A 20446-nucleotide genomic window follows, 5' to 3' on the forward strand; every position below is an offset into this window, starting at 1 on the left:
TTCCAGGTAAATGGGGAACTGGGTACAAGCTCTCCTTGGAAACATCGGGAGCTGAGATGGGTGCGGAAGGGGATGGAAAAGGCTCTGAGCAGCTAGCTGCAGGGATGGAGACCCACCCCCTGGGCCCGGTCTAGGAGACTTGGCCTGAGTCGTCCCTCAGGGCTGTAGACTGTCCCGCCCCAGGCTCCTGGCAGCTAAGCTGGCCCAGAGGGGAGCCTCTAAGAAGAGCCCTTGGCTTCTCTCCTCCCACCCCTGAGCTCCTAGAAAGCCAACCCTGCCCTCTACCCACTTGCTGAGGCCATGGATGCAGCCCGCAAGGTCCTTGGTCATGGCTCCGCTCTCCACGGTCTGAACGCACACCTTCTCCAGGGTCTGGGAAAACCTGCAGAGGACAGGGCAGAGGGCGACCGCAGCTGTGCAGTCAGGGCCCAGAACCTGCCCCGGGCCAGCTCAGGCCCTTCCTGTGCTCACCTGACGAGGTCCTGGTTCCCGTCCAGCTTCCCCCGGTGCTCCAGGCCACGCGTCCAGGCAAAGATGCTGGCAATGGGGTTGGTGCTGGTAGGCCGGCCCTGGGGACAGGGGTCACAGAGGAGTCAAGAGCCAAGCAGACAACAAGGGAGCCACCTGAATGCAGCTGCCCACCTCTAGACTGACAGGTCTAGGCCTATCCTCCCAGCCCTCATGGCCAGTGGACCGTGGGCCCCTGGGGTAGACTGTGTGGCCATGCTCCCCACGCTCACCTTCTGGTGCTCCCGATAATGGCGCGTGACCGTCCCGTGAGCAGCCTCAGCCTCGATGGTCTTCCCATCTGGGCAGACCAGCACGGACGTCATCAAGCCAAGGGAACCAAAGCCTGAAGAGCAAGAAGACCCTCCTCTGTGTCGGCATCTCTCAGACCACGCGGGTTGAGCACCCCCGCGCCCCTGCTGTTGTAGCTACTTCTCAGCTAACATTTCCACCCACGCCCAACTGTAACTGGGAGCACGGGGGTTGTTTCTAGTTTGTCTGCCCTTGTCATGGGTCGCCAGAGCCCAGCACAGGGCAGGGGGCACTCGGAAGTACCTGTCATTTGCCTGTTAGCATACCTCTGTGTGCCCACGTCCAGGTGTCCTGAAGCCTGTGCCTTCCAGGGCCCAAGACCCCACAGTTTTCCCCACCCAGCCTGGCTCATGACTAGGAGGCACATTCAAGCAGAAACAATAAAGCCTGTCACCGGCATTTCACAGCGATCGCTCTATCTGCTGCTGTTTTCAGCTACTTGAAAGTTTTGTGATTTCCAGTGTTTCCCAAATCCAGATGTCAATCTTTTCTGTTGTCAAGGTCTCCTGGGCTTCAAAAGCACACATGGCACCAAAATAAGAATTGTAAAGGCCCAAGAAAGTAAAAGTGGGCAACCCCTTCAGGAAAATTATTTGTCTAAGAATTTTTGCTTTTGGGGCACGGGAAGCAGGGCCCTTCGCCATTTTTACCTGGACCTTCCCATCACCAGGTCCTTATATATTCAGGGGTAATGCTCATGCTTTCTCTCGTCTGCTATGACTTTTTATCCTTCCAGCCTAGATGAGAATTCTTCTAGTGAGAGGATCACCACTGAACTTACCGAAACAAAGCGAAGCTTTTTTTATTGATTTTTACGCCTACAGCACCTGGTCTTCCTAGGTGGTCTCCCATCCAAGTACTAACCAGGCCCGACCCTGCTTAGCTTCCGAGATCAGACGAGATCGGGCACGTTCAGGGTGGCACGGCGGTAGACCTAAAGCGACGCTTTTATCAAGCGGCCTTGTCATCACAACCTGGTGTGGGCTTCTCTTTTCTCCTCAGGAGCGAGACCTCACCCATGACACATAACCTGTTTCCCTTTCACTCTCTATGCTACATGCTGCCTACTCCCACCATCTTTCCTGCTCTCTTCCCCCCACACAATTGGGCTATTTCTTACAGTTCTTCTCTAATGGCTCACCCAGGCTTTTGGCTGCAAAAGGATTTGTTTTTCAGAATGCTCTAGGGCTTGGAGGTTTGCCATCGTCCCTGATATTCTCCTACATCCAAAAGGTTTAGCATACAAAATGAGTTCTCTATCATTTAAAGAGCACCCAGTTGTATTCAAGCCTATGCTTCCGCTGGAGCCAAATTTAGTCATTTGGCCCCTTCCTGGACAGGAACCTCAGAGCCCACAGACCTAAGCCCTTTAGAACTTGAATTCCTGTGTCCTCCATTCTCTTTAATGGCAGCCTTAGTAATACGACGTTTAAACCTAATTCGTGATCCTGACTCGCTCAGATACCAGGGAGCTCCCGCCCCCTGCTGTCCACAGCGGACTCTGCAATGAGCTGGCAAGCCCTGGTCCTGCTGCTACACAAGAGAAGCTTCCGACCAAAAGGGTCTGAAAATCCCCCCAGCCCGAGAAGACCAACAATCAATGCCCACAGGGTGTCCCAGGCATACCCTGGGCCAGGATGTCCGACTGCACGTCTCCGTCATAGTTCTTGCAGGCCCACACAAAGCCACCTGAAGACTTGAGGACCTGAGCCACCATGTCATCAATGAGCCGGTGCTCGTACCAGATCTTATTCTTGTCAAAGTCGGTCTTATAATGCCTGGGGGGGAAAAGGGCCTGTTGCGGTGAGAGGGCAAGAGGCTAACAGGCTGGGGAATCCCTCGCCAAATGCACAGGGACAGCAACCTCCCAGGGGGAGGGGGAGGGGTGGGACGGGGTGGGAGTGGGAGAGGCCGCGGAGTCCTGGGAAGCAGGAAAGGGAGAGGCTGTTACTTGTCAAAGATCTCCTGGAAGATGTCCTTGAAGCGGCCGTCGTAGGCTTTCAGAATGGTGTTCTTGGTGCTCATGTACAGCGGCCACTTCTTCTGGATGGCATATTGGAAGCAGCTGTGCGCAAAACCCGAGATGGACTACGGGGAGAAAGAGAGGTCCCTGGCATGCTCCCCTAGGGCCAGTCGCTGGCCCGAGAACGGCACCCCTTCCTTCCACACAGCTCTCTCCGGCAGTCTGGGCCACCGCAGCCACTCTGGAGCAAGCACCTGGTGTTTCTTCTGGGCGGAAGCAGCCCCCCTCCGCAATTCTTAGACCACCTAGAGTTGCCGGTATGTGGCAGCTCATCCAATCAGAGCGCCTCCTCCCTCGGGGCCTGTGATTGGCTCAGAGATGATGGTGTGACCCTGGCCGGGAACTTTTGCTGGAACCATGCGCCAAGAGGGGCCTTTTTTTTTTTTTTTTTTTTTTTTTTTTGATAAGGTAGCCTGGAGAAGGGAGGCCAGGCTGGGGGAGAGGAGCTCAGGCTCCCGTGGCCACCTCACCTCATCCGTGTTGTACATGCCCATGCCCACGCCGCCGGCAGGGAAGTTGTACACCTCCCACTCCTTCACACCGCTACCATCCTTCGGGGTGAAAACCATCTTGAACGTGCCGGCCCGGTCGGCCACAAAGTCTGTGGCCTTGTACTGTAAAGACGAGAGGGTGGCTCAGGCCAGGGCCTCCAGATGGGGATCCCGGGCCGGCGGAACCCAACGCCCGCCTTGGTCCACCTGGTCGCCGTGGGCGTGCCTGCCGATGGTGATGGGCTTGGTCCAGCCAGGAACGAGGCGGGGGATGTTTTTGCATATGATGGGCTCCCGGAAGACGGTCCCGCCGAGGATGTTCCGGATGGTCCCATTAGGACTCTTCCACATCTTCTTCAGCTTGAACTCTAGGAGGACAGAGATGAAGCGGCCCCACTGCAGCCCCCACCTTCCAATGAGAATGTGAACCCCAAACAAGAATGCAGCCAGATGGGGGGTCCTAAAAATCATCCTGGGGAAGAAGCAGAATCTAGAGTGTGAATATGTGGGCTCTAGAATCAGATTTCCTGGCTTCAAGCTCCATCTCCACTGCTTCCAACTGTGACTCGTATGGAAGTGGCTTAACCTGAGCTATGAAATGAAACTGCTGATACCTAGCTTTTGGGGTGGTTGAGAGAATTAAATGAGCTCATATGCGAAGTACCTAGGACAGTGCCTGGCACACGGTAAGTGCTCCGTCAGCTATTATTACTCCCACGTCATATACTTGGAAGTAGCTCAGTCTGATGAACCCAGGCAGCATAGCACCTCACTCTAGATGCTCTGGTTCTAGCCCCAGGACTGCCATTGACTGCGGGGTCCAGCCCAAGTTACTAAGACTGTGACCCTCGACTTCCTTCTCCATAAAATGGGGATATATAAACCCCAGGGTTCAGGAGAAATAAAAGAAACCCTCCAAGAAGAGCTTAGCACTAAAATGATTCCAATACCCTAAGATCAGTCCAGCCTGAAAGGCAGCAGGAGGCCTGGGGAGCTAGAAGCTGTGTCTTGAATGCTTCCTTCTAAGTCCCTGATAATGCTGGGAACAGGAAGACAGAACTCTGCACACTGCTAAACCACTCTTTCTTGAACTTTCCAGATCTGACCCCCTTTATCCACACACTGGTGCCATTTCATGGCAACTTCAAGAGCAGCCCCCAGAACCAGGGACCAGCAGCGAGTCCAAGCCTGGTAAGGGCGCCTCTCCGATACCCCTCCATGGCTGCAGAGGCAGGGGCACACCTGCAATGCCAAGACAGTGGCAGGACACTAGTGATGTCCCCAGAGCCCTCCGAGGCTCTGAAGGATACAGGCCTGACACGTGGCCCTCTTCTGGACAGAGGTGGCCCCTGCCTCTCTGTAAACCTGCCTGCAAAACAGTCCAGGAGGCCAGAGGGGCAGGCTACCCAAAGGGGCCATTGTGACTATGACAGAGTCAGCATTCGCTTTCTCCTCCTCCTCCTCCCTGTTACTGATGGCACCTACATGGCCAGAGCCACACAGCACAGCAGCAACACCACTGGCTTGGGAACAGGGGACATGGATTCTGGTCTCAGCTCTGTCGCACCCTAACTATGGAACCTGAGGCCAGCCCCTTAACTGCCCCTCCCCTGCCCCATCTACAAGGCTCGATCGCTAAGGCTCTACTGTCTACCAGGCATTTACAGGGAGACCGGGGTCAAGTCATAGCGCCCACTGTCCCCGCCCACCCACCTCCACACCCCCGCACCTTCCACGCGGGCTTCATCGGGGGTGATGGTGGCACACTTCACAGCTACACTGTATTTCTGGGTGGCCAATGCAGAGTCAATGGTGACCTGGTCATCAGTCTTGTCACGGTGTGGGAGCCCCAGGTCAAAATACTTGAGCTGGACGTCCACGTGGGGCAAGATGAGCTAGAGACAGATGGCCAAGGCGAGGCATCAGTCCAGATGACTATGACTCAGGGGCATGTGCAGGCCACAGCAGGGGACACTCAGTCAGAGCAGGGATGAGAGAAGGCCAGGGGAGGTGGGGAAGGTACAGCAGAGGGCTGGAGTCAGCCATTCCTCAGTGGGGCCAGGCCAAAGCTGGCAGGAGGTCGGGGCTCAGGAGAGAGGTTGGGACACCAAGCTGCAGCCCCTCGGAGGGCTCGACCCCTAGATTAACCAAATGCCACCGTGACGGCCCATCAATTCAGCTGAATCCCAAATCCAAGTGCATCTAGATTTCTCTATACAGTGGGTTCTCTCTCCTTCCCCATTCAGAAGTGACAGTTCTCAGCCTTCTTGTGGACATACACAATACAAAGGTCTCCACAGGGACAACATGCTCTTCCAGGCAGACCCCAGTGGCTTGGAGAAGCCAAGCAGCCGCCCTGGGAACCATGTGCCATGGTGGCTCAAACATATCACCGTGGCAGGCACCACAGCCACGACTTGTGATGCCACCCCTGAGCTGCTAAGTAAAGGTTAACTACACGCACAGCTGCCCCGCACGCAAGCCCTGTTCTCGTTTTGCTCCCTCAAAGAAGCACATCAGAATGTCGGGGGTCAAGACGGATAGGGTACAGCATCAGCCCTGAATCTGCACACATTTTTAAGACATGCAGGCTTTGGCACCAGCACCAGACACAGACTGGTGAGGACAGGCCCCTGCCTGATGTTGCAAGGACCGTGAGTGGTCGGTCTGGACATGACAGAAGGGTGGATGGAAGGAGAGAATCAGGACTGCTGCTGCCCACCTGGTGACAGGTGAATCGGGGAGATGGGTGGGCGCGGTGCCCAGGAGACCTCGCCGGGGCGGAACGCTGTGCCCGGCCAGCTACGTGGAAAGCGCCCGCTTCAGAAGGGAACTACCTTCTCCTTGATGAACTGCCAGATAATGCGGGTCATCTCATCGCCGTCCATCTCCACCACCGGCTTGGCCACCTTGATCCTCTTGTCGGCATCTAGAACCGGGCATAGACTGCATGTGACGGCCCCGGGCAGGCTCGTGGGGGAGTCCCTCTCTTCCCCGCCAGACCTGCCCTTCACCGAGAAGCAGACCGTGGTTAGCCAGGGGCCATGTTCACTTCTGCAGGAGTAGCCCCCCAGACCGCTTGGGGACCTGGACCCCACACTGAGTATGGCCAGCCTGGCCAGTCAGGTCTCCTCCCCAGCAATCTGATGGCAGAGGAGACAACATAGAGAACCAGAGCCACCCAGGGCCACCTTGTCCAGCAGCAGGTCGGGAGACGCTGCCCAGGGGCCGCTGCCACCTAGTTCCCCAGGGCAGCCCGGAACCCCCTCTAGTCCAATCCATGCCATTCTATGAGCTACCCTGTGTCCTTCCAATAACACCCTCTCAAAGTCAACCAGCCCCTCATTTGGTCTGTTGCTTGCAACCTGAGAACCCGACGAACTTGAAGTGAGGAAGGACAGTATTTGCACCTACTCCGTGCCTAACAGTGTGCCCCTGCCCTTTATATGGTTCCATTCAGTCCTCTAGCGCTCCCCAAGGGAGTATCATTATCTCCCCTTCAAATGGGGGAGGCTGAGCCTCCATGCTTACTGCGCACAGTTACAGTTCAAAAGCAGGAGGATTCGCACCTTGCACGATGGGTAGCACATACTTAGGGTACTCGGGAGTGAAACTCGGAGTCCCTGCCAGAAAAGCATCAGAAGACTGGACGAGCAGCTGACCCAGGTCCAGGCAGAGGGCAAGGGGGAAGCAGGAGCCAGGGAGGCTCTTTAAGGAAAGTCTGACTCGTGAGAAAAAACACCAGTCTGGGAAGTGAATTCCAAAGAAAACTCAAGACAATGGCCCATCCAATTAATTGGCGCAGGCTGCCGTGGACAAGGATCGTTGCCTCAGAAGGGGGCACCCGAGCACCAGCACATCCCTCTGCCCACAGCCCAGAGGAAGCAGTGACTGCATAAGAGGGTGACAAGATCTATGAAAAACCTGTGTTGGACTTCACTCTTCAGAAGCCTCACTTGCTGCAGACACCCAGGGGGAGCAGGACAGCAGAGAGCTGCGCCCTCAGAGCTGCGTCCCCACAGGAGCACTCCTCAGCACCCCCCTCCCGCAGCAGGACAGCAGAGAGCTGCGCCCTGTCCCCACAGGAGCACTCCTCAGCACCCCCCTCCCTTAGGACCTATGTACTCATGTTACACACAGTCCATACAGATGGAGTTGGGGGTCTTCCACCCTGCCGGAGATTATGGTCACTTGAAAACAACATTGGGAGAAACGACATCTGCTCGGTTGCCAGCATAGGACAGAAGTCTATGAAAAACAGGCCTAGAAACTAAAACGGCATGGCCACCTCGTCACATTTAAAAGTGACCAAACAAAAGTGACCAAAGCCCACCAGACTGCAAATATATCACTGTCGTGAGAAAAACCACCTAGAACACACGCCACGGCTGTGACTCGGGATGGCATCCCAGACCTGCTCAGAAAAAAGTTAATGTGTGCAGCAAGATGACCCACTTCCCAAAGATATGCAAACAGGCTGTTTTTTGTTTTAATCTAAAAAGAACCTTAGAAATCATTCAGGAAGAAAAATGAGAGCAGGGAGCGTAGCTGTGTCAGATACCGGAAGAACTCAGATCCCCGGATCAAGTGCAGCCTCTGGATGCCCTCGGGGGGCAGATGTAGAGAAACGGAAAGCAAACAGACAAAATACTTCACTCCCTACAGGACAAGGTGGCCACTGCAGGCACTACTCTATTGCCATTCCCAAGATGCAATGGGCGATTTTGGACCCAAGCTACAAAATTCCTTCACCTTGTCTGGTCTAAAGTTTGAATGGAAAGGGCTTTCGAAACTGCAGAAAGTGTACTGCACTGTGGCAGAGCCAGCTTAATTTTTAGGAGTATTTCTTAAGAGTTAATTCGATGAGAGCTAATCCAGCTTTTTAAAAATACATCGAACCTACCAGAATCAGGATCCCTAAGGGACAGATTCATTTAGGCGCCAGTCCTAAAGGTCTCCGCCTCAGCGTGAGCTCCACTTAACTTCTGGGCTTCCGGCCAACAGCCTGTGGGCTATAGATACCACACTTCCTCCTTGTGGGAGTTCAAAGTCAAGGTCACAGCAGGCAGCCCTTCCTGCTATACACAGCAGGTGTCAAATCCTCAGAGACCATAGGGCCCACTTATTTACAACCTCCTGAAACACAACAGTCCCTGCCCTCAAGGAGTGAGTACAGAAGGAAAACCTACAGGTAACAAGACAAGCAGACTTCTATCAATGTCAGGAGTGCAGCCTCCCTGGAAGCGAACTTCTCAGAGGAGCTGGGACAGCTGTGTGACCCACAGCAGCAGAGACTTATTTTGTCTGACCCAGGTAGTGTTTTTGTTTGTTTGTTTTTAATATTAATTGGTGGACAAGTAGACTGTAACAACAACAAAAATAAATAAAAATAAAAATAAGCCGATTAATAAATGGGCAAAGGACTTGAATAGATATTTCTCCAAAAATGATATGTAAATGGCCAATAAGCACATGCAAAGATGTTCAACATCACTAATCATTAGGGAAATGCAAATTAAAACCACGATGAGATACAACCTGACACCTATTAGAATGGCTACTATCAAAACAAAAACAAAAACAAAAAACACAGAAAACAACGGCTGTTGGTGATGATGTGGAGAAATTGGAAACTTGTGCACCGCTGATGAGAAAGTAAATTGGTGCGGCCACTATAGAAAACAGTGTGGAAGTCCCTCAAAAACTTAAAAACCAGAATTACCATAAGATCCACAAATCCCACTGCTGGATACGTATCTAAAATAATTGAAAGCAGGGTCTTGTACAGCCATATTTGTAGCAGCATTATTCACAATAGCCAAGGGCGGGGAGCAACCCAAGTGTCCATTAAGGGATGAATGGATCAACCAAATGTGGCATGAGCCTTTGAGAGGAGAACAGGACTCTTTGGAAACTAATCCAGGAAGCTTAAGAAAAACTTTCCTCCTAAAGGTGAAACAATGTTAAGTTAAGCAATTCTAAGTTTTTCAAGACTGGGCTCCCCATCCCTTAACCGCGGATATACCTGCTTTGAACTAAAAAAAGAAGTGCATCCACGTTTTAGTGCTTTCGAACCTACCTCACTAGATTTTGCTGTTTGTTCTTTTTTCTCAAACTCTACAAAGGCAAATTCACTTTATATCTCCAGGAGACTTACAACGCGGTGTACTTAGAAACAACATTGCCACATTTCCCAGAAACTCTTTCAATCCAGCTGCCATTAACATTTTTGGGAAGTAACTCCTATGACAAGTTAGAAGCAGTATTAAATATGTGAGAATTTAATAACTATATCTCCTAAGCTTTTCACAATTCCCTACTTAGGTCAATAAGTTTTAATCTGAATATTTTTAAGGCAATATGCACATAAAATGGAATATTATTCAGACTTAAAAAGCAAAGAAATCTTGTCACATACTAAAACATGGATGAACTTTAAGGACATTATGCTAAGTGAAACAAGACTGTCACAAAAAGTCAAATACTGTATGATTCTACTTATACGAGGTACCTAGAGCAGTCAGATTCATAGAAACAGGAAAGAGAGTGGTGGCTGCCATGTTATTTAATGGATGCAGAGTTTCACTTTCGCAAGATGAAAAAGCTCTAGATATTTGTTGCAAAACAATATAAATAATAATTTTAAAAAAACCAGGAGATTTTATATAAAAATCCAGCCTCTTTTGAAGAATGAGTCGCTTCCCACACCCTGAGCGGGCACTCACTCGTGGCCAGGAGAGGCTGGGTTGAGGCAGCCTCTCCTTTCATGCCGGTCCTGCCCCATGCCCTCCAGAGCGCCCCAAAGTCTCAGAGTTTGAGACTTTGTTGTTCAGCCAATATGGTGGTGACACCACATCATCTGCCCCTTTCAGGGAGACAAGTGGTAACAAGCAACCTATGGCTGGGGCTACCTAATAGCCTCCGAGGGACATCATGAAATCTTCAGATGAGATGCTGTGCAAACACTGCCCTCTAGGCCAGAGTGTGGGGTGGAATTACATTAGTCACAAGAAGCCCATTGGACCAACTCCTTTTCTGTTTGGGGCCCCGAGCACCCAACACCAAGTAAGGTTTTCAAAACCCATCCCCAGTTTCAGAATCTGCCTGCTGCTCCAAACTCAAGGCTCAAGGTCCCCGCAAGACAGCCGCAACCCAGGTAACTGCCTCACCACATGCTTATTCATGCTGCTCTCAGCAGAAAGGCTGCTCAGCCAGCATGGCCCAGGAGGGTGTGAGCCCCAACTCCTGGGAGCTCTAGAAGGCAGGGCAGCAATTCTGAAAGACAATCTAGTATCTTCCTTGGTGTCCTCCTTTACTCTTCCTTTTCTCTCACACCCACATCCAAACTCTCAACAAATCCTATTGGCTCTCCCTTCAAAATATGTCCAGAATCCAATTGTTTCTCACCACCCCAGGGCCACCGACCAGATCCAAGCCAATAGCCTCTCTCCCCAGATTATGAAGATGGGCTCCTGCCAGGTCCCTGAAGCCAGAACGCTCCTGTTAAAATGTATTTGGGTCATGACGCTCCTCCCAAAACCCTGCAAAGCCCCCGCTTTCACTCAGAGTAAAGGCCAAGGTCCTCAAAAATGGCCTGCAAGCTCCCACGGCCCCCACGGCCTGGCCTACCTCCTGTTACTCGCCATCACGCACTCCGAGCCAGCCTCGGGCACACCTTCTCTGCATCTCCCACAGGCAGAGGTGCGCCCCTCCACCACGGCCTCGGCACCTCAGTTCCCTCTTCCCCTCAAATAATGGCCCGTTTCCCCTGCTCCCTCAGCGCTTCGCACACACCTTCCTTTGCTTATTTGTCCTCCTGGTACCATATATCACCCCCCACCCTCCTGGGATGCATTGCCACACAGAGTGAGTTCTCACCATCAGACACCACCACCAGATCATCAAAAATGTACACGGTGGCAACTCTGCCAGGCGATGGGCTCCCTGCCCTGAAGAAGCGCACAACCTATAGTGTATTAATATTTGCAATCCGATGGAATTCTAAATCTGGGTTTACAGAAGTATAAAGTCCAGAAGTATAAAGCCTAGCTTCCAGGAATCAGAGAGCAGTTTCCAGCACTTCCCACCCTGAATGGAATTAGTGCACGAGGCCTCAGCCTCACATAGAAGATTTGGGACAGGCCCCTGGCTTTCCAGAGAGGCTTTTGTGGTCTTATCAGATGTGGCTGAAACAAGGCTCAGTGGAGAACACATAAGAATTCAACTGATGAGTCTGCAAAACTTTGAGCCATCATTAAATAATTTGCCCTGGAATCTACAAGGGCAGGCAAGCCACTAAGATTTGAAAAGTCAAGGGCCAGGGTGAGAAAATTAAGTTCCCAGGCTAGGAGTAGAGCAAAGGAAGAATAGATAAGTAATTCTCCTACCGAACAGTTGGGCAAAGCCAAACTCTAACTTATCAGAGCTGCACAAGCAGCCGCTGGAAGCCTATGAGTTGCAAAACTAGAAAGAATTACCATGCAGCAAAGACACAAAGGTGTTTTAGCTAAAAAATACTCTCTTGTCATCAAGGAGAATGCCAACTATTCTGTCTCTGGCAGCACTGTCAGGTAGCAAGCTAGCAGAGGTCACAATTCTATGTGTCATGTCCAACTCAAACACTAGGCATTCTGCCCATTAATAACCAATCTATTTGAGGACTTCCAGAAGAACCTGCAACTGCCTGCTCTTTTTATGTGTTATCGAAACCCCCAAAGGGGCTTTGTTTTCTTGTTTGTATATGGGGTGTTTGTTTTTACCATCAGTGCTGAAAAAAAAAAGAGAAAATCAGAGAATGGACCTATCTCCCGAAATATTTTGCTGAATGTGGTGCTGTATTATGGGAAAGTTGGTTTGAGGCCTGGGGGCACTTGGAACCTTGGGCTGACCCCTTAGAGACAAACCCTAGAAATGCAAAAGCAGAAATGCCCTTTTTCTTTTTGTCAGGGGGGCGGGGCCGCTGGGGCCCAAGCTCTGGTCAGCTGCTTCCACACTGGGTTAAAAATTACCTACACTAGCATTAAGGCCAGGTCGCCTGGGCCCCACCCCCCTCTTCCTCATTCTCCTGGCCAGGTCAGGATAGGGGTTTCCGTGACAACAGGAATCAGACAGGGCCAAGGGACCTATATTGTTCCTTGCCTTTTGGAGTTGGCGATAGAGCCAGAGTGCAGGCAATGCCCACATGCCAGCCCGGGCAACCAGCGTTGGTAATGCAGATTCAGTCTACGTCCTGCTTATTATCTGACCCCACTGCTGTCTTCTCTCTTAAGCCGGGAGCTAAGGGTACCACAGAAGCTGTGAACTACTATTCGGGAAAGTCATGTTTTCTGGCGCGGCCGCCAGGTCTCAGCATCTGTGAGCCAGGCAGGGCCAACGAGAAAAGACAGGTCAAGACAAGGAGAGGCCCCAAGATGGAGCCTCAGGAGCGGCGACAAGGAGAACGCGGGAGTCCAAACAAAAGGGGGAGATGAAAAGCACGCTCCTCCAGCTGTCACGTAAAAGGCTCCAAAAATAGCTGACGAGGGCCTGGCAGCGAGGAGGGGTTACAGCGCCCCTGGCTGAAAAGGAAGGGGAAGTGAATGCCTCCACCCTCCCGCCTTTGTCTGAGCAGGGACAGCTTGTGGGGTGCCGCGGCTCCCACTCGTTTGCTCTTCTCCGCCAGGGGCGCAGGGTGGGCAAGATTCCCTCCTGTTCCAGGACACCCCCCAGCACCCCATAGGTCATATCTGGAGGCGCGAGGAAGCCCAGAGCTCCCTCCCGCTCAAGGCCGCAGGGCTGGCATCGCCCGAGCCACCAGTTGCCACCGTCCTTCAAGTCCCTGCCCCTGCGCCTGGCGCCGCTTGGATGCTGGGGGCAAGAGAGCGCGTAGCGAGCCCGTCCCCGGCTCCTTGTGCGCCCAACCCCGGCAACCCTCGCTGTCGTCTCTCCGGTCCCCGCCCGGAGGCCGCCACGTCGCGGGGCCGGGCGCGCGCCCGCCCAGACCCTCTGGCACTCACAGTGGCGCCGCGGCTGGTCCTGCAAGTTGGGGCCTGTCAGGGCTGCCGGCGCCCAGGCCGGCCCAGAGCCCGAGGCCCTGCCGAGCGAGCGTACGACCCGCAGGTAGCCAGCCATCCCGAGCAGGCAAGCGAACGAACGAACCGCGCGGGCGAGAGCCGAGCGCCAGCAGCTGCTCCCGGCTGCCTGCCGGCGGACTGCCCAGACCTGGGCAAGGGGCGCGCGGGCACGGCCGGGGCGGGGCTTCCGGGGCCGCCACCCCATTGGGCCTCGTCGGGAGGGGGCGGGGCCAAGCCGGGCCAGACCGTCCCCTGCTCGCCGCGCGACCCGACACGCGCGCGGCGGGAAACCCCGCTGGACCCGCGCCAGAGATGGTGAGACCCGCCCGGCCCCGCGCGCTGGGGCCGGAGCTGGAGGACTAGGGGAGCCGCTAGCCAGGCTCGACCCCTCTCTCCAGGACGCCCCATTAAAACCGGGGTGCCAACTGCTGACACATCAGCTGAAACCCCAAAAGACAAATCTGAGGAAACGACCGCGTCCTTCGCGTTTGCCCGACGGCAACCCCAAAAGGCGCGTGAACCAAGTGCGCGTTCCGCGCTCTTGAACTAAGACGGAGGGTACCTCAGTCTCCTTCAGGTCTCTCTCAGATCCTCCTCCCCGCTCCACGGGTGGTGTAGACGGACTGGAAGCCCCCCCGTCTGTGTCTCACCAGAAGGTCAAGCTGCTGGTCGCCGAAGTCATTCAGCACAGCCACACGGCCTGTCCACTCCCGTCCCAAAGGCCTGCGGGGGGACCTGGGGGAAACACGGCAGGGGACCGGTCCGGGCCCGAGGGCGGGACACGCTGAACGCAAGGACAGCCGGCGATGCTTCTCGCCTTCCAGATGGGTACTCCGCATGCGGCCAGCGCCGCGGCTGAATAAACTCAGCATCTCCCCAGGTAAACAGTTTAATTTTTGCCTGTTTTCGAAGAAAAGACAATGCCGATTGGTTCTGCCACAAAGTCAGTCTCTTTCTCTCTCTCTCTCTTTCACCCATTTTCTTGAAATGGGACACCAAAGGAGCGGGGAGGCTGGGTTTTATTTACAAAAATCTGACCCCAGCTCCCTACTTTTCCAGTCACAACTCACTCCAGATAACTCCCAACCTCCTACCCCCCGCCCATCACTGCCAGTCAAAATTGCCAGATGGATCTGGGCCAGGAAAGTGACCTTGAATTAGTGACTTCAAAACTTCCTTCTCCCTGTCCCAGCCAGGCAGAGCTACTGCTTTGACCCTGAGCCCAAGGAGAGGCTGTTTTGGGGCCCCTCAAAGCCTGAGGCCTCAGTCAAATGCCTGTTCTTGAGCCAGCGTGTCCCAGAATGACCCAGTATCCCTTTTACCCTGTTTTCAGTTCTCTTGCTCAAAACACAAGCATAGACCATGGAAGCCTCTGGCATCTGGCTTTCATAGCATCCTGGTATTATCGGGTACCTTGGCTTCAGTGTCCGTACCTGTGAACTGGGAGAATGGACTCCCCCCGCCTCCCCGTCCCCATCCCCCCACTGAAGGATCCTTCTGACCCAGACATTCAGATTGAGTTATGTATGTCAACTACCCATACTGCCACTTCTGAAATGGTCATAAAGAAATTGCTACCCACCCCCAGGAGCTCATCTGTTTTTCTGCATGGTGGACCAGGGTGCCAGAGGTCTGGCCAGAGGCGATACTGAAGCCTCAGTGTGTTCCAGAGTCTGGCTTTTGCCTGTTGAGGGATTAAGATAGGGGCACGTGTGTCCCCTGCCAGTAGAGCAGTAGCCTGGGGCAGTCGAGACTAAGTCTTCAGGTTAAACTGCCTCTCACCGTCTGCCTCCCAGGACTCCAGCTCCATGCCAGCCTTCCCCCATACAATGCCTATTTGGTGAGGCAGCTGGTGTCAGCTCCATTGGCTCAGATGTTAGGACACTTGCTTAAATCACACAGCTGCGAAGTAACAGAACTCAAGTACCTACCCATATACCTGGCTCATAGACCATTGCTCATTTAAAGAGAAAGAAGGGAAAACCAGAGCTTATATTTATTGCACTTGTGGTGGTCACTACTGGCCATGAATGCCACTTCAGAGAAAGACGGTGTTTAAAGGAAAGGTGTTTAGATGCTCCCCTTTAGAGTCAGCAGAACTGGAAAGTCCCTCTCTTCTACGCTTGTAATCAAACCCCAATATATTATAGAGTCCAGGTTATGTGCAAGTTTTCTGTGGAGGCACAAAAATGTATATCACTTAGTTCCTACCCTCTGGGAGCCAGACACACATCTGTGCAATCTCCACAAGAGGGAAGTGTCCCAAGAGGAGTTTAGGTGACATACAAGGCATCTGTCAAAGAGAAAGTCACCTCTGATGGGAGACTCCTTGGTGAGCTTAGAGGAGGAACAACCATCAAGTTGGCTCTTCAAGGATACTTAGGATCTGGGAGGAGGCTGGACAGGCAGGCTGGGAGAGGTTACGGACTTGCATTTCATCCAGGTAGACACTTCAGGGTATTAGTTTTGTGGTGTGTTTGTAGACAGGGGGTAACATCTGGCAACAGCAGGGAAGGGATGTTAGGGGATTAAGCCTGGGGAAGGGAGGCCAGCCAGCGTCCCTGAACCAGGGGCAGGCCTGACACAGGGTCCTGGCAGGATCCCAAGAAGGGCAAGACTCCAGAGATGGTGGAGAGATAGAATCAGCGGGAATTGCACCTGCTGGATGTGGGGCAGAGGAGGAGTCAGAGCGACTCAGCCCTCCATGGCTGGATCAGGAAGAATGCTGATGCCGTTATTAGAAATTAGAATGGAGGAGGAGGAGAGAGTTGTCGGGGAGGCGTTGATAGCAGAGCTATTTATGGTCATTTCTAAAGTGAGTTCCCTGCTAGCAGTCTGTGCTCCATCCTCCTCCCCATCTGCTGCTTCCAGCACCGTCACCGTCACCGTCACTGTCACCGTCACTGTCACCGTCAAGCACAGCCCTGAGCAGTCACTTCACAGCAAAATATTTGCAGTAGCTCTCCACTGCCTCATGCAATAAGATCTGAATAATCTGACTAGCTCATAAGGTTTCTTAGCTTTCACCCTCCTCATCGCCCTTCTCTTCTACTCTTTCCTCTCCCCAAGAACGCTAAATTCAACCATTCCCCTGAATAGGCCCTGCCTCTGAGCCTTTGCACTGTCCCTTTCTTTCATCACGTGGACTCTTTCCACTCCCCATGGCCAGACTCGACTCATCCTCGGTGGCCAAGTCCTTCTGCAGCCTGCACTGGGAGTGGGGATGGAGGGGCATGGCGTTCATTTATATCTGAGTGATCACGTAAGGCAAACAGCTCACTAGACTCCGCACCCCTCATAAAAGAGACAAAATACTACTCTGATTTTCACTTGGTAAAACAAATCTATGGACAGTAATGGGCCAGGAACAAATTTGGAAGATTTTAAAATACGATTTAATGCCATAAAATTTTCTCTCAGGTTGCTTAATTTAATCCTAAAAATTCCTAATAAAACTAGAGATCCAAAGTTGGAACAATGGGACAGTGACTGAAAGGCGACATTACCTTCCTAGCGCTTAAGGGTTGACCCCTGATGCTGAAGTCATTTGTTATGATTGTTTCATTGCCTGAGCAAGTCACTTCACTTTTCTGAGCCTTAGTTTCTTCATCTGCACGTGAGGATACTAACACCTACTCCTAGTGGTTATAAGGATTAAATAAATTCACGCAGATAAAATGCTTAGAATGGTGCCTGGCACACATTGAGAGACCTATTGGTGGTGGTGTTAAAATTATCCATTCACTCGCATCCGTTTCACACCAGTTTACTGAGCTCCTATGACATGCCAGGTGTGACCCAGGGATGGACAATAGGGCACAGTCTATTCCCGAGAGGACCTTAGTCCGCTGGGGGTGTCGCGGAGATGTATGTGCAAACAGGTCATTTTAAAATACAGTGGATGTGGTTGGAGGAGTCTTAGTACAGTGTCTTTGGAGGACAATTCGGTAGCATCCGTTCTATTATAAAATGCACACACCTTTGGATTCAGCAAGTCTACTGTGAGGGACTGTCACCATAGAGAAACTCACCAAATCGTGCAGAGACAAGTGCAATGCATTTACTGCAACGCTGTTGGTAATAGGCAAAAAGTGTCCATTGTCAGTTGTGTTAAGAATGAAGTAGATCTATATTTCTGATATAGAAAAATGTGCTCTGATATATTAAGTGAAAAGAGAAAGTTTCAGAGAAATATCTCATCTCGAGGTACATACATATATAGGAAAATGTGTATATGAAAATTTGAAGGCAGATAAGCCAAGGAGTGTGTGGAAGGTAGAATTATGGGAGACTCTGTGTCTACTCTGAATATTACTTAACAAGTATCTATTACTTTTGTAACCAGAAACAGAACAATGAAAATATATAATTTTAAAACAAATCGCCACATTAATTTCTGTGCTGTACAGAGTGTCCCAGCACAATTCCTTTTAATTGAGGCTTTTCCTCTCTCATCGTTTCTGTTTTTGGGAGAAGTAAAGGGTTAAAGGGGCTGTTGGAGGGGAAGAGGAAATGAGGTCAGGGAAGGGGTGAGCCTCCCCCCTGTCGTGAGTGAATGGGGCTGCAACACCCCAGCTGGAAGCAGTCACCCCCAGATGCTCCAGAGGAGGCTAATTGACTGTTCCTAGGGACACAGGAGGATGAAAGATCCAAACATAATGTAAAATTAGGTAACGATTAGGACAAGATCGTGTGACTTAGAGTAACAGTTCTCAAAGTGTGGTCTGCAGACTCTGGAGGAGGTTGGGCAGAGGTATCCACGAAATCAAAACTATTTTTATAATAATACTAAGAAGTCATTTGCCTTTCTCATTGTGTTAACATTTGCAAAAGCAATCCCCCATCTTTAAAAAAAAAAAACCAAAAGACTATTAATAGGGTAGCTTTAGTAAAGCAGTAAAAAATAATAATTTTATTAAATCTTAACTCTTATAATATCCCATATAATAAAGATGGAAAGTAAGAATAAAGCCCTTGTAAGATGATTGTCACCTAGGAAAGTACGTGGGCTTATCTGAGTTGTGAGCTGAAGCTTTTTTCATGGAATACTGTTTTAATTGGAAAGAACAACTGATAAACCATAGTTTTTCAGACTTGAATGTTTTGCAGATTTTTTTCCTTGAAAAATGATCTAAATGAGCCAGTCACTGCAAGGAAATAACTGATAGTAGTTCTCGCCAATGATAAATTTCGAGCTTTCAAGGGAAAACTAACATTTTAAAAAACTGGTACTTACTACCCTGAGCTTGAGAAGATCCCCATTCTTAAAGATGTTGTTAATGAGATTAGTCATATCACCAAATGTGTTTTTTTTTTTACATTCTTTAATGAAATTTGTCAACTTTCTAAGAGCGCATAACTCAGTGATCCAAAATTTTCCAAATGACTAATGCATGATGTTAAAAAGTTATGTGTGGGTCAGAGATCCATTCGAGAATTATTTGAATGTAACAGAGTAAGAAAGGGGCATTGATGTTGTTTCAGAATCCATATTGCAATTAACCTTTGAGAATCTATCACTTGTCCATGTTGTTACAATAAAAGAATAGCCTGGGTGGGGTGTCAGCCAGTCTCAGTGACCAGGAAACAGAGAGCAGGTGGTGGCACCCTGGTCAGAGCTACCCTGAGGCCCAGAAACAAAAGGCCACCTGAGCCTCTGCCCAGATCAGCCCATGCAGGTGAGGTACCTCTGGTGCTTGTGATGCCCACTGTGCCCAGATGCACCCCCGGGCCTGTACCACGGTGCAGGCCTAGTACATGGATGAGTCCCAGGATGACCCGAGGTGGCCCCATGGCCCGGAGCTGGCTGCCCAGTCTTTTCTGGAGCAGTTGCGCAGGCTCAGAGTCTTTTCCTGGAAGCAGACAAAAATGATCCAGAATTAGAAAAGTCTCAAAAAGAGAAACTGTCCCTGGATAGATGTAAGAACCATATGCAAAGATAAACTACCAAATTATGAAGACGAGATTAAGATGTTTTGCAAGGAGCATTTACATTTGGATGTAGAATTTGCTGCATCTTGGATGGTAGTGGATGCTTTGACATAAAAGATAAAGAGAAGCAGTGGGTGCAGATTTTCATGGAGAAAGGAGACACGGTAACTTTTTCTGCGAGAATTTATCACTGCTTCACACTGGATGGAAGACCAATGGGACAGCCATGCAGCTGTTCGTGGGAGAACCAGTGTGGACAGTATACAACCGGCCAGCTATTTCCATACTTCAGGACAGTTCAGGAAATTTTTTGCACAGACGGCATAGCTATGTTCCCTGGGAGCTAACATACTCCTTGTAAAGACCCTAAACATGATACCAGAACAGAAAATCAATTATTTTCTCTTTGCCTTTATATTGCAGACTTGAAGCTAGGTTATCTCTCTTTTGCAAGATTATGTGACCAGAATATTTTTTAATGAAAGGAGCTAGAAAGCTGATTTTTACATGGAAGCAGCTGTGCAAATTTGGACAGATCATTTTCTCTAACTCAATCAAAATCAGTGTTTCAGACACACATTCAACTTTGACCCAAATGAAAGTTTTATCTGCTGAAATGTAACTGCTTAGATGCCCTCTCAAGTGTACAGCCATGGCCCCCTGAACATGCCCAATCTCGTCTGATCTCAGAAGCTAAGCAGGGTCAGGCCTGGTTAGTACTTGGATGGGAGACCACCTAAGAATACCAGGTGCTGTAGGTGATAAAAAAAAAAATTGTCAGATGCTCTCTTGACATGATTCTAAACTTAAGCCAGATATCAGTCAATGCCATGCCTGTCTTATAAGAAGTTTGAGGTATAGATATATATTTGGTCTTTGTCTCCAGTTCCTGGTACAGAGCTCCTAAAACCCTTGGAATTCTCTGAGTGATAGGTATGTCCTTTGTGCTCAGGACTTCACACTGTGTACCTCTTGTGGACCTCAAGAAGGAATATATCTGCCAAGAAGGACTCCTCATGGTTAACTGGGCATAAATTCATAACTAGACTCTAGCCGCCATTGCTGACAGAGGCCTTTTATGCAGGATGTATTCAGGGAAAAGCTAAAGACTGAACCTTCAGCCTCTAGCT

General features: G+C 50.9%; 1 protein-coding gene, 1 non-coding gene and 2 pseudogenes across 2 annotated transcripts in view; 2 read left to right on the forward strand and 2 right to left on the reverse strand.

Moving 5' to 3' along the window:
- IDH2 (isocitrate dehydrogenase (NADP(+)) 2, mitochondrial) overlaps positions 1 to 13531 on the reverse strand; it is a 14055-nt gene extending 524 nt beyond the window's left edge. Inside the window, exons 1-10 of the mRNA XM_006905272.3 lie at positions 13329 to 13531; positions 6171 to 6262; positions 5063 to 5228; positions 3541 to 3701; positions 3313 to 3456; positions 2771 to 2907; positions 2446 to 2597; positions 741 to 853; positions 472 to 569; positions 290 to 382 (exon numbers count right to left, since the gene is read on the reverse strand). Coding sequence (XP_006905334.1) covers positions 290 to 382; positions 472 to 569; positions 741 to 853; positions 2446 to 2597; positions 2771 to 2907; positions 3313 to 3456; positions 3541 to 3701; positions 5063 to 5228; positions 6171 to 6262; positions 13329 to 13443 — 1271 coding nt within the window. The 5' untranslated portion in view covers positions 13444 to 13531. The remainder of the gene's footprint in view (positions 1 to 289; positions 383 to 471; positions 570 to 740; positions 854 to 2445; positions 2598 to 2770; positions 2908 to 3312; positions 3457 to 3540; positions 3702 to 5062; positions 5229 to 6170; positions 6263 to 13328) is intronic.
- On the reverse strand, positions 1635 to 1753 carry LOC112484144. The gene has a single exon (XR_003047899.1). It is a non-coding gene; the product is annotated as a 5S ribosomal RNA (ribosomal RNA).
- Positions 13532 to 19103: 5572 nt separating the features above from the next.
- LOC112483936 lies at positions 19104 to 19643 on the forward strand (annotated as a pseudogene).
- A 315-nt stretch (positions 19644 to 19958) lies between these two features.
- On the forward strand, positions 19959 to 20077 carry LOC112484134 (annotated as a pseudogene).
- Positions 20078 to 20446: the final 369 nt, after the last annotated feature.

The sequence above is a fragment of the Pteropus alecto genome, unplaced genomic scaffold (genome assembly GCF_000325575.1).
Source record: "Pteropus alecto unplaced genomic scaffold, ASM32557v1 scaffold60, whole genome shotgun sequence".
In the NCBI taxonomy this organism is placed as follows: domain Eukaryota; kingdom Metazoa; phylum Chordata; class Mammalia; order Chiroptera; family Pteropodidae; genus Pteropus; species Pteropus alecto.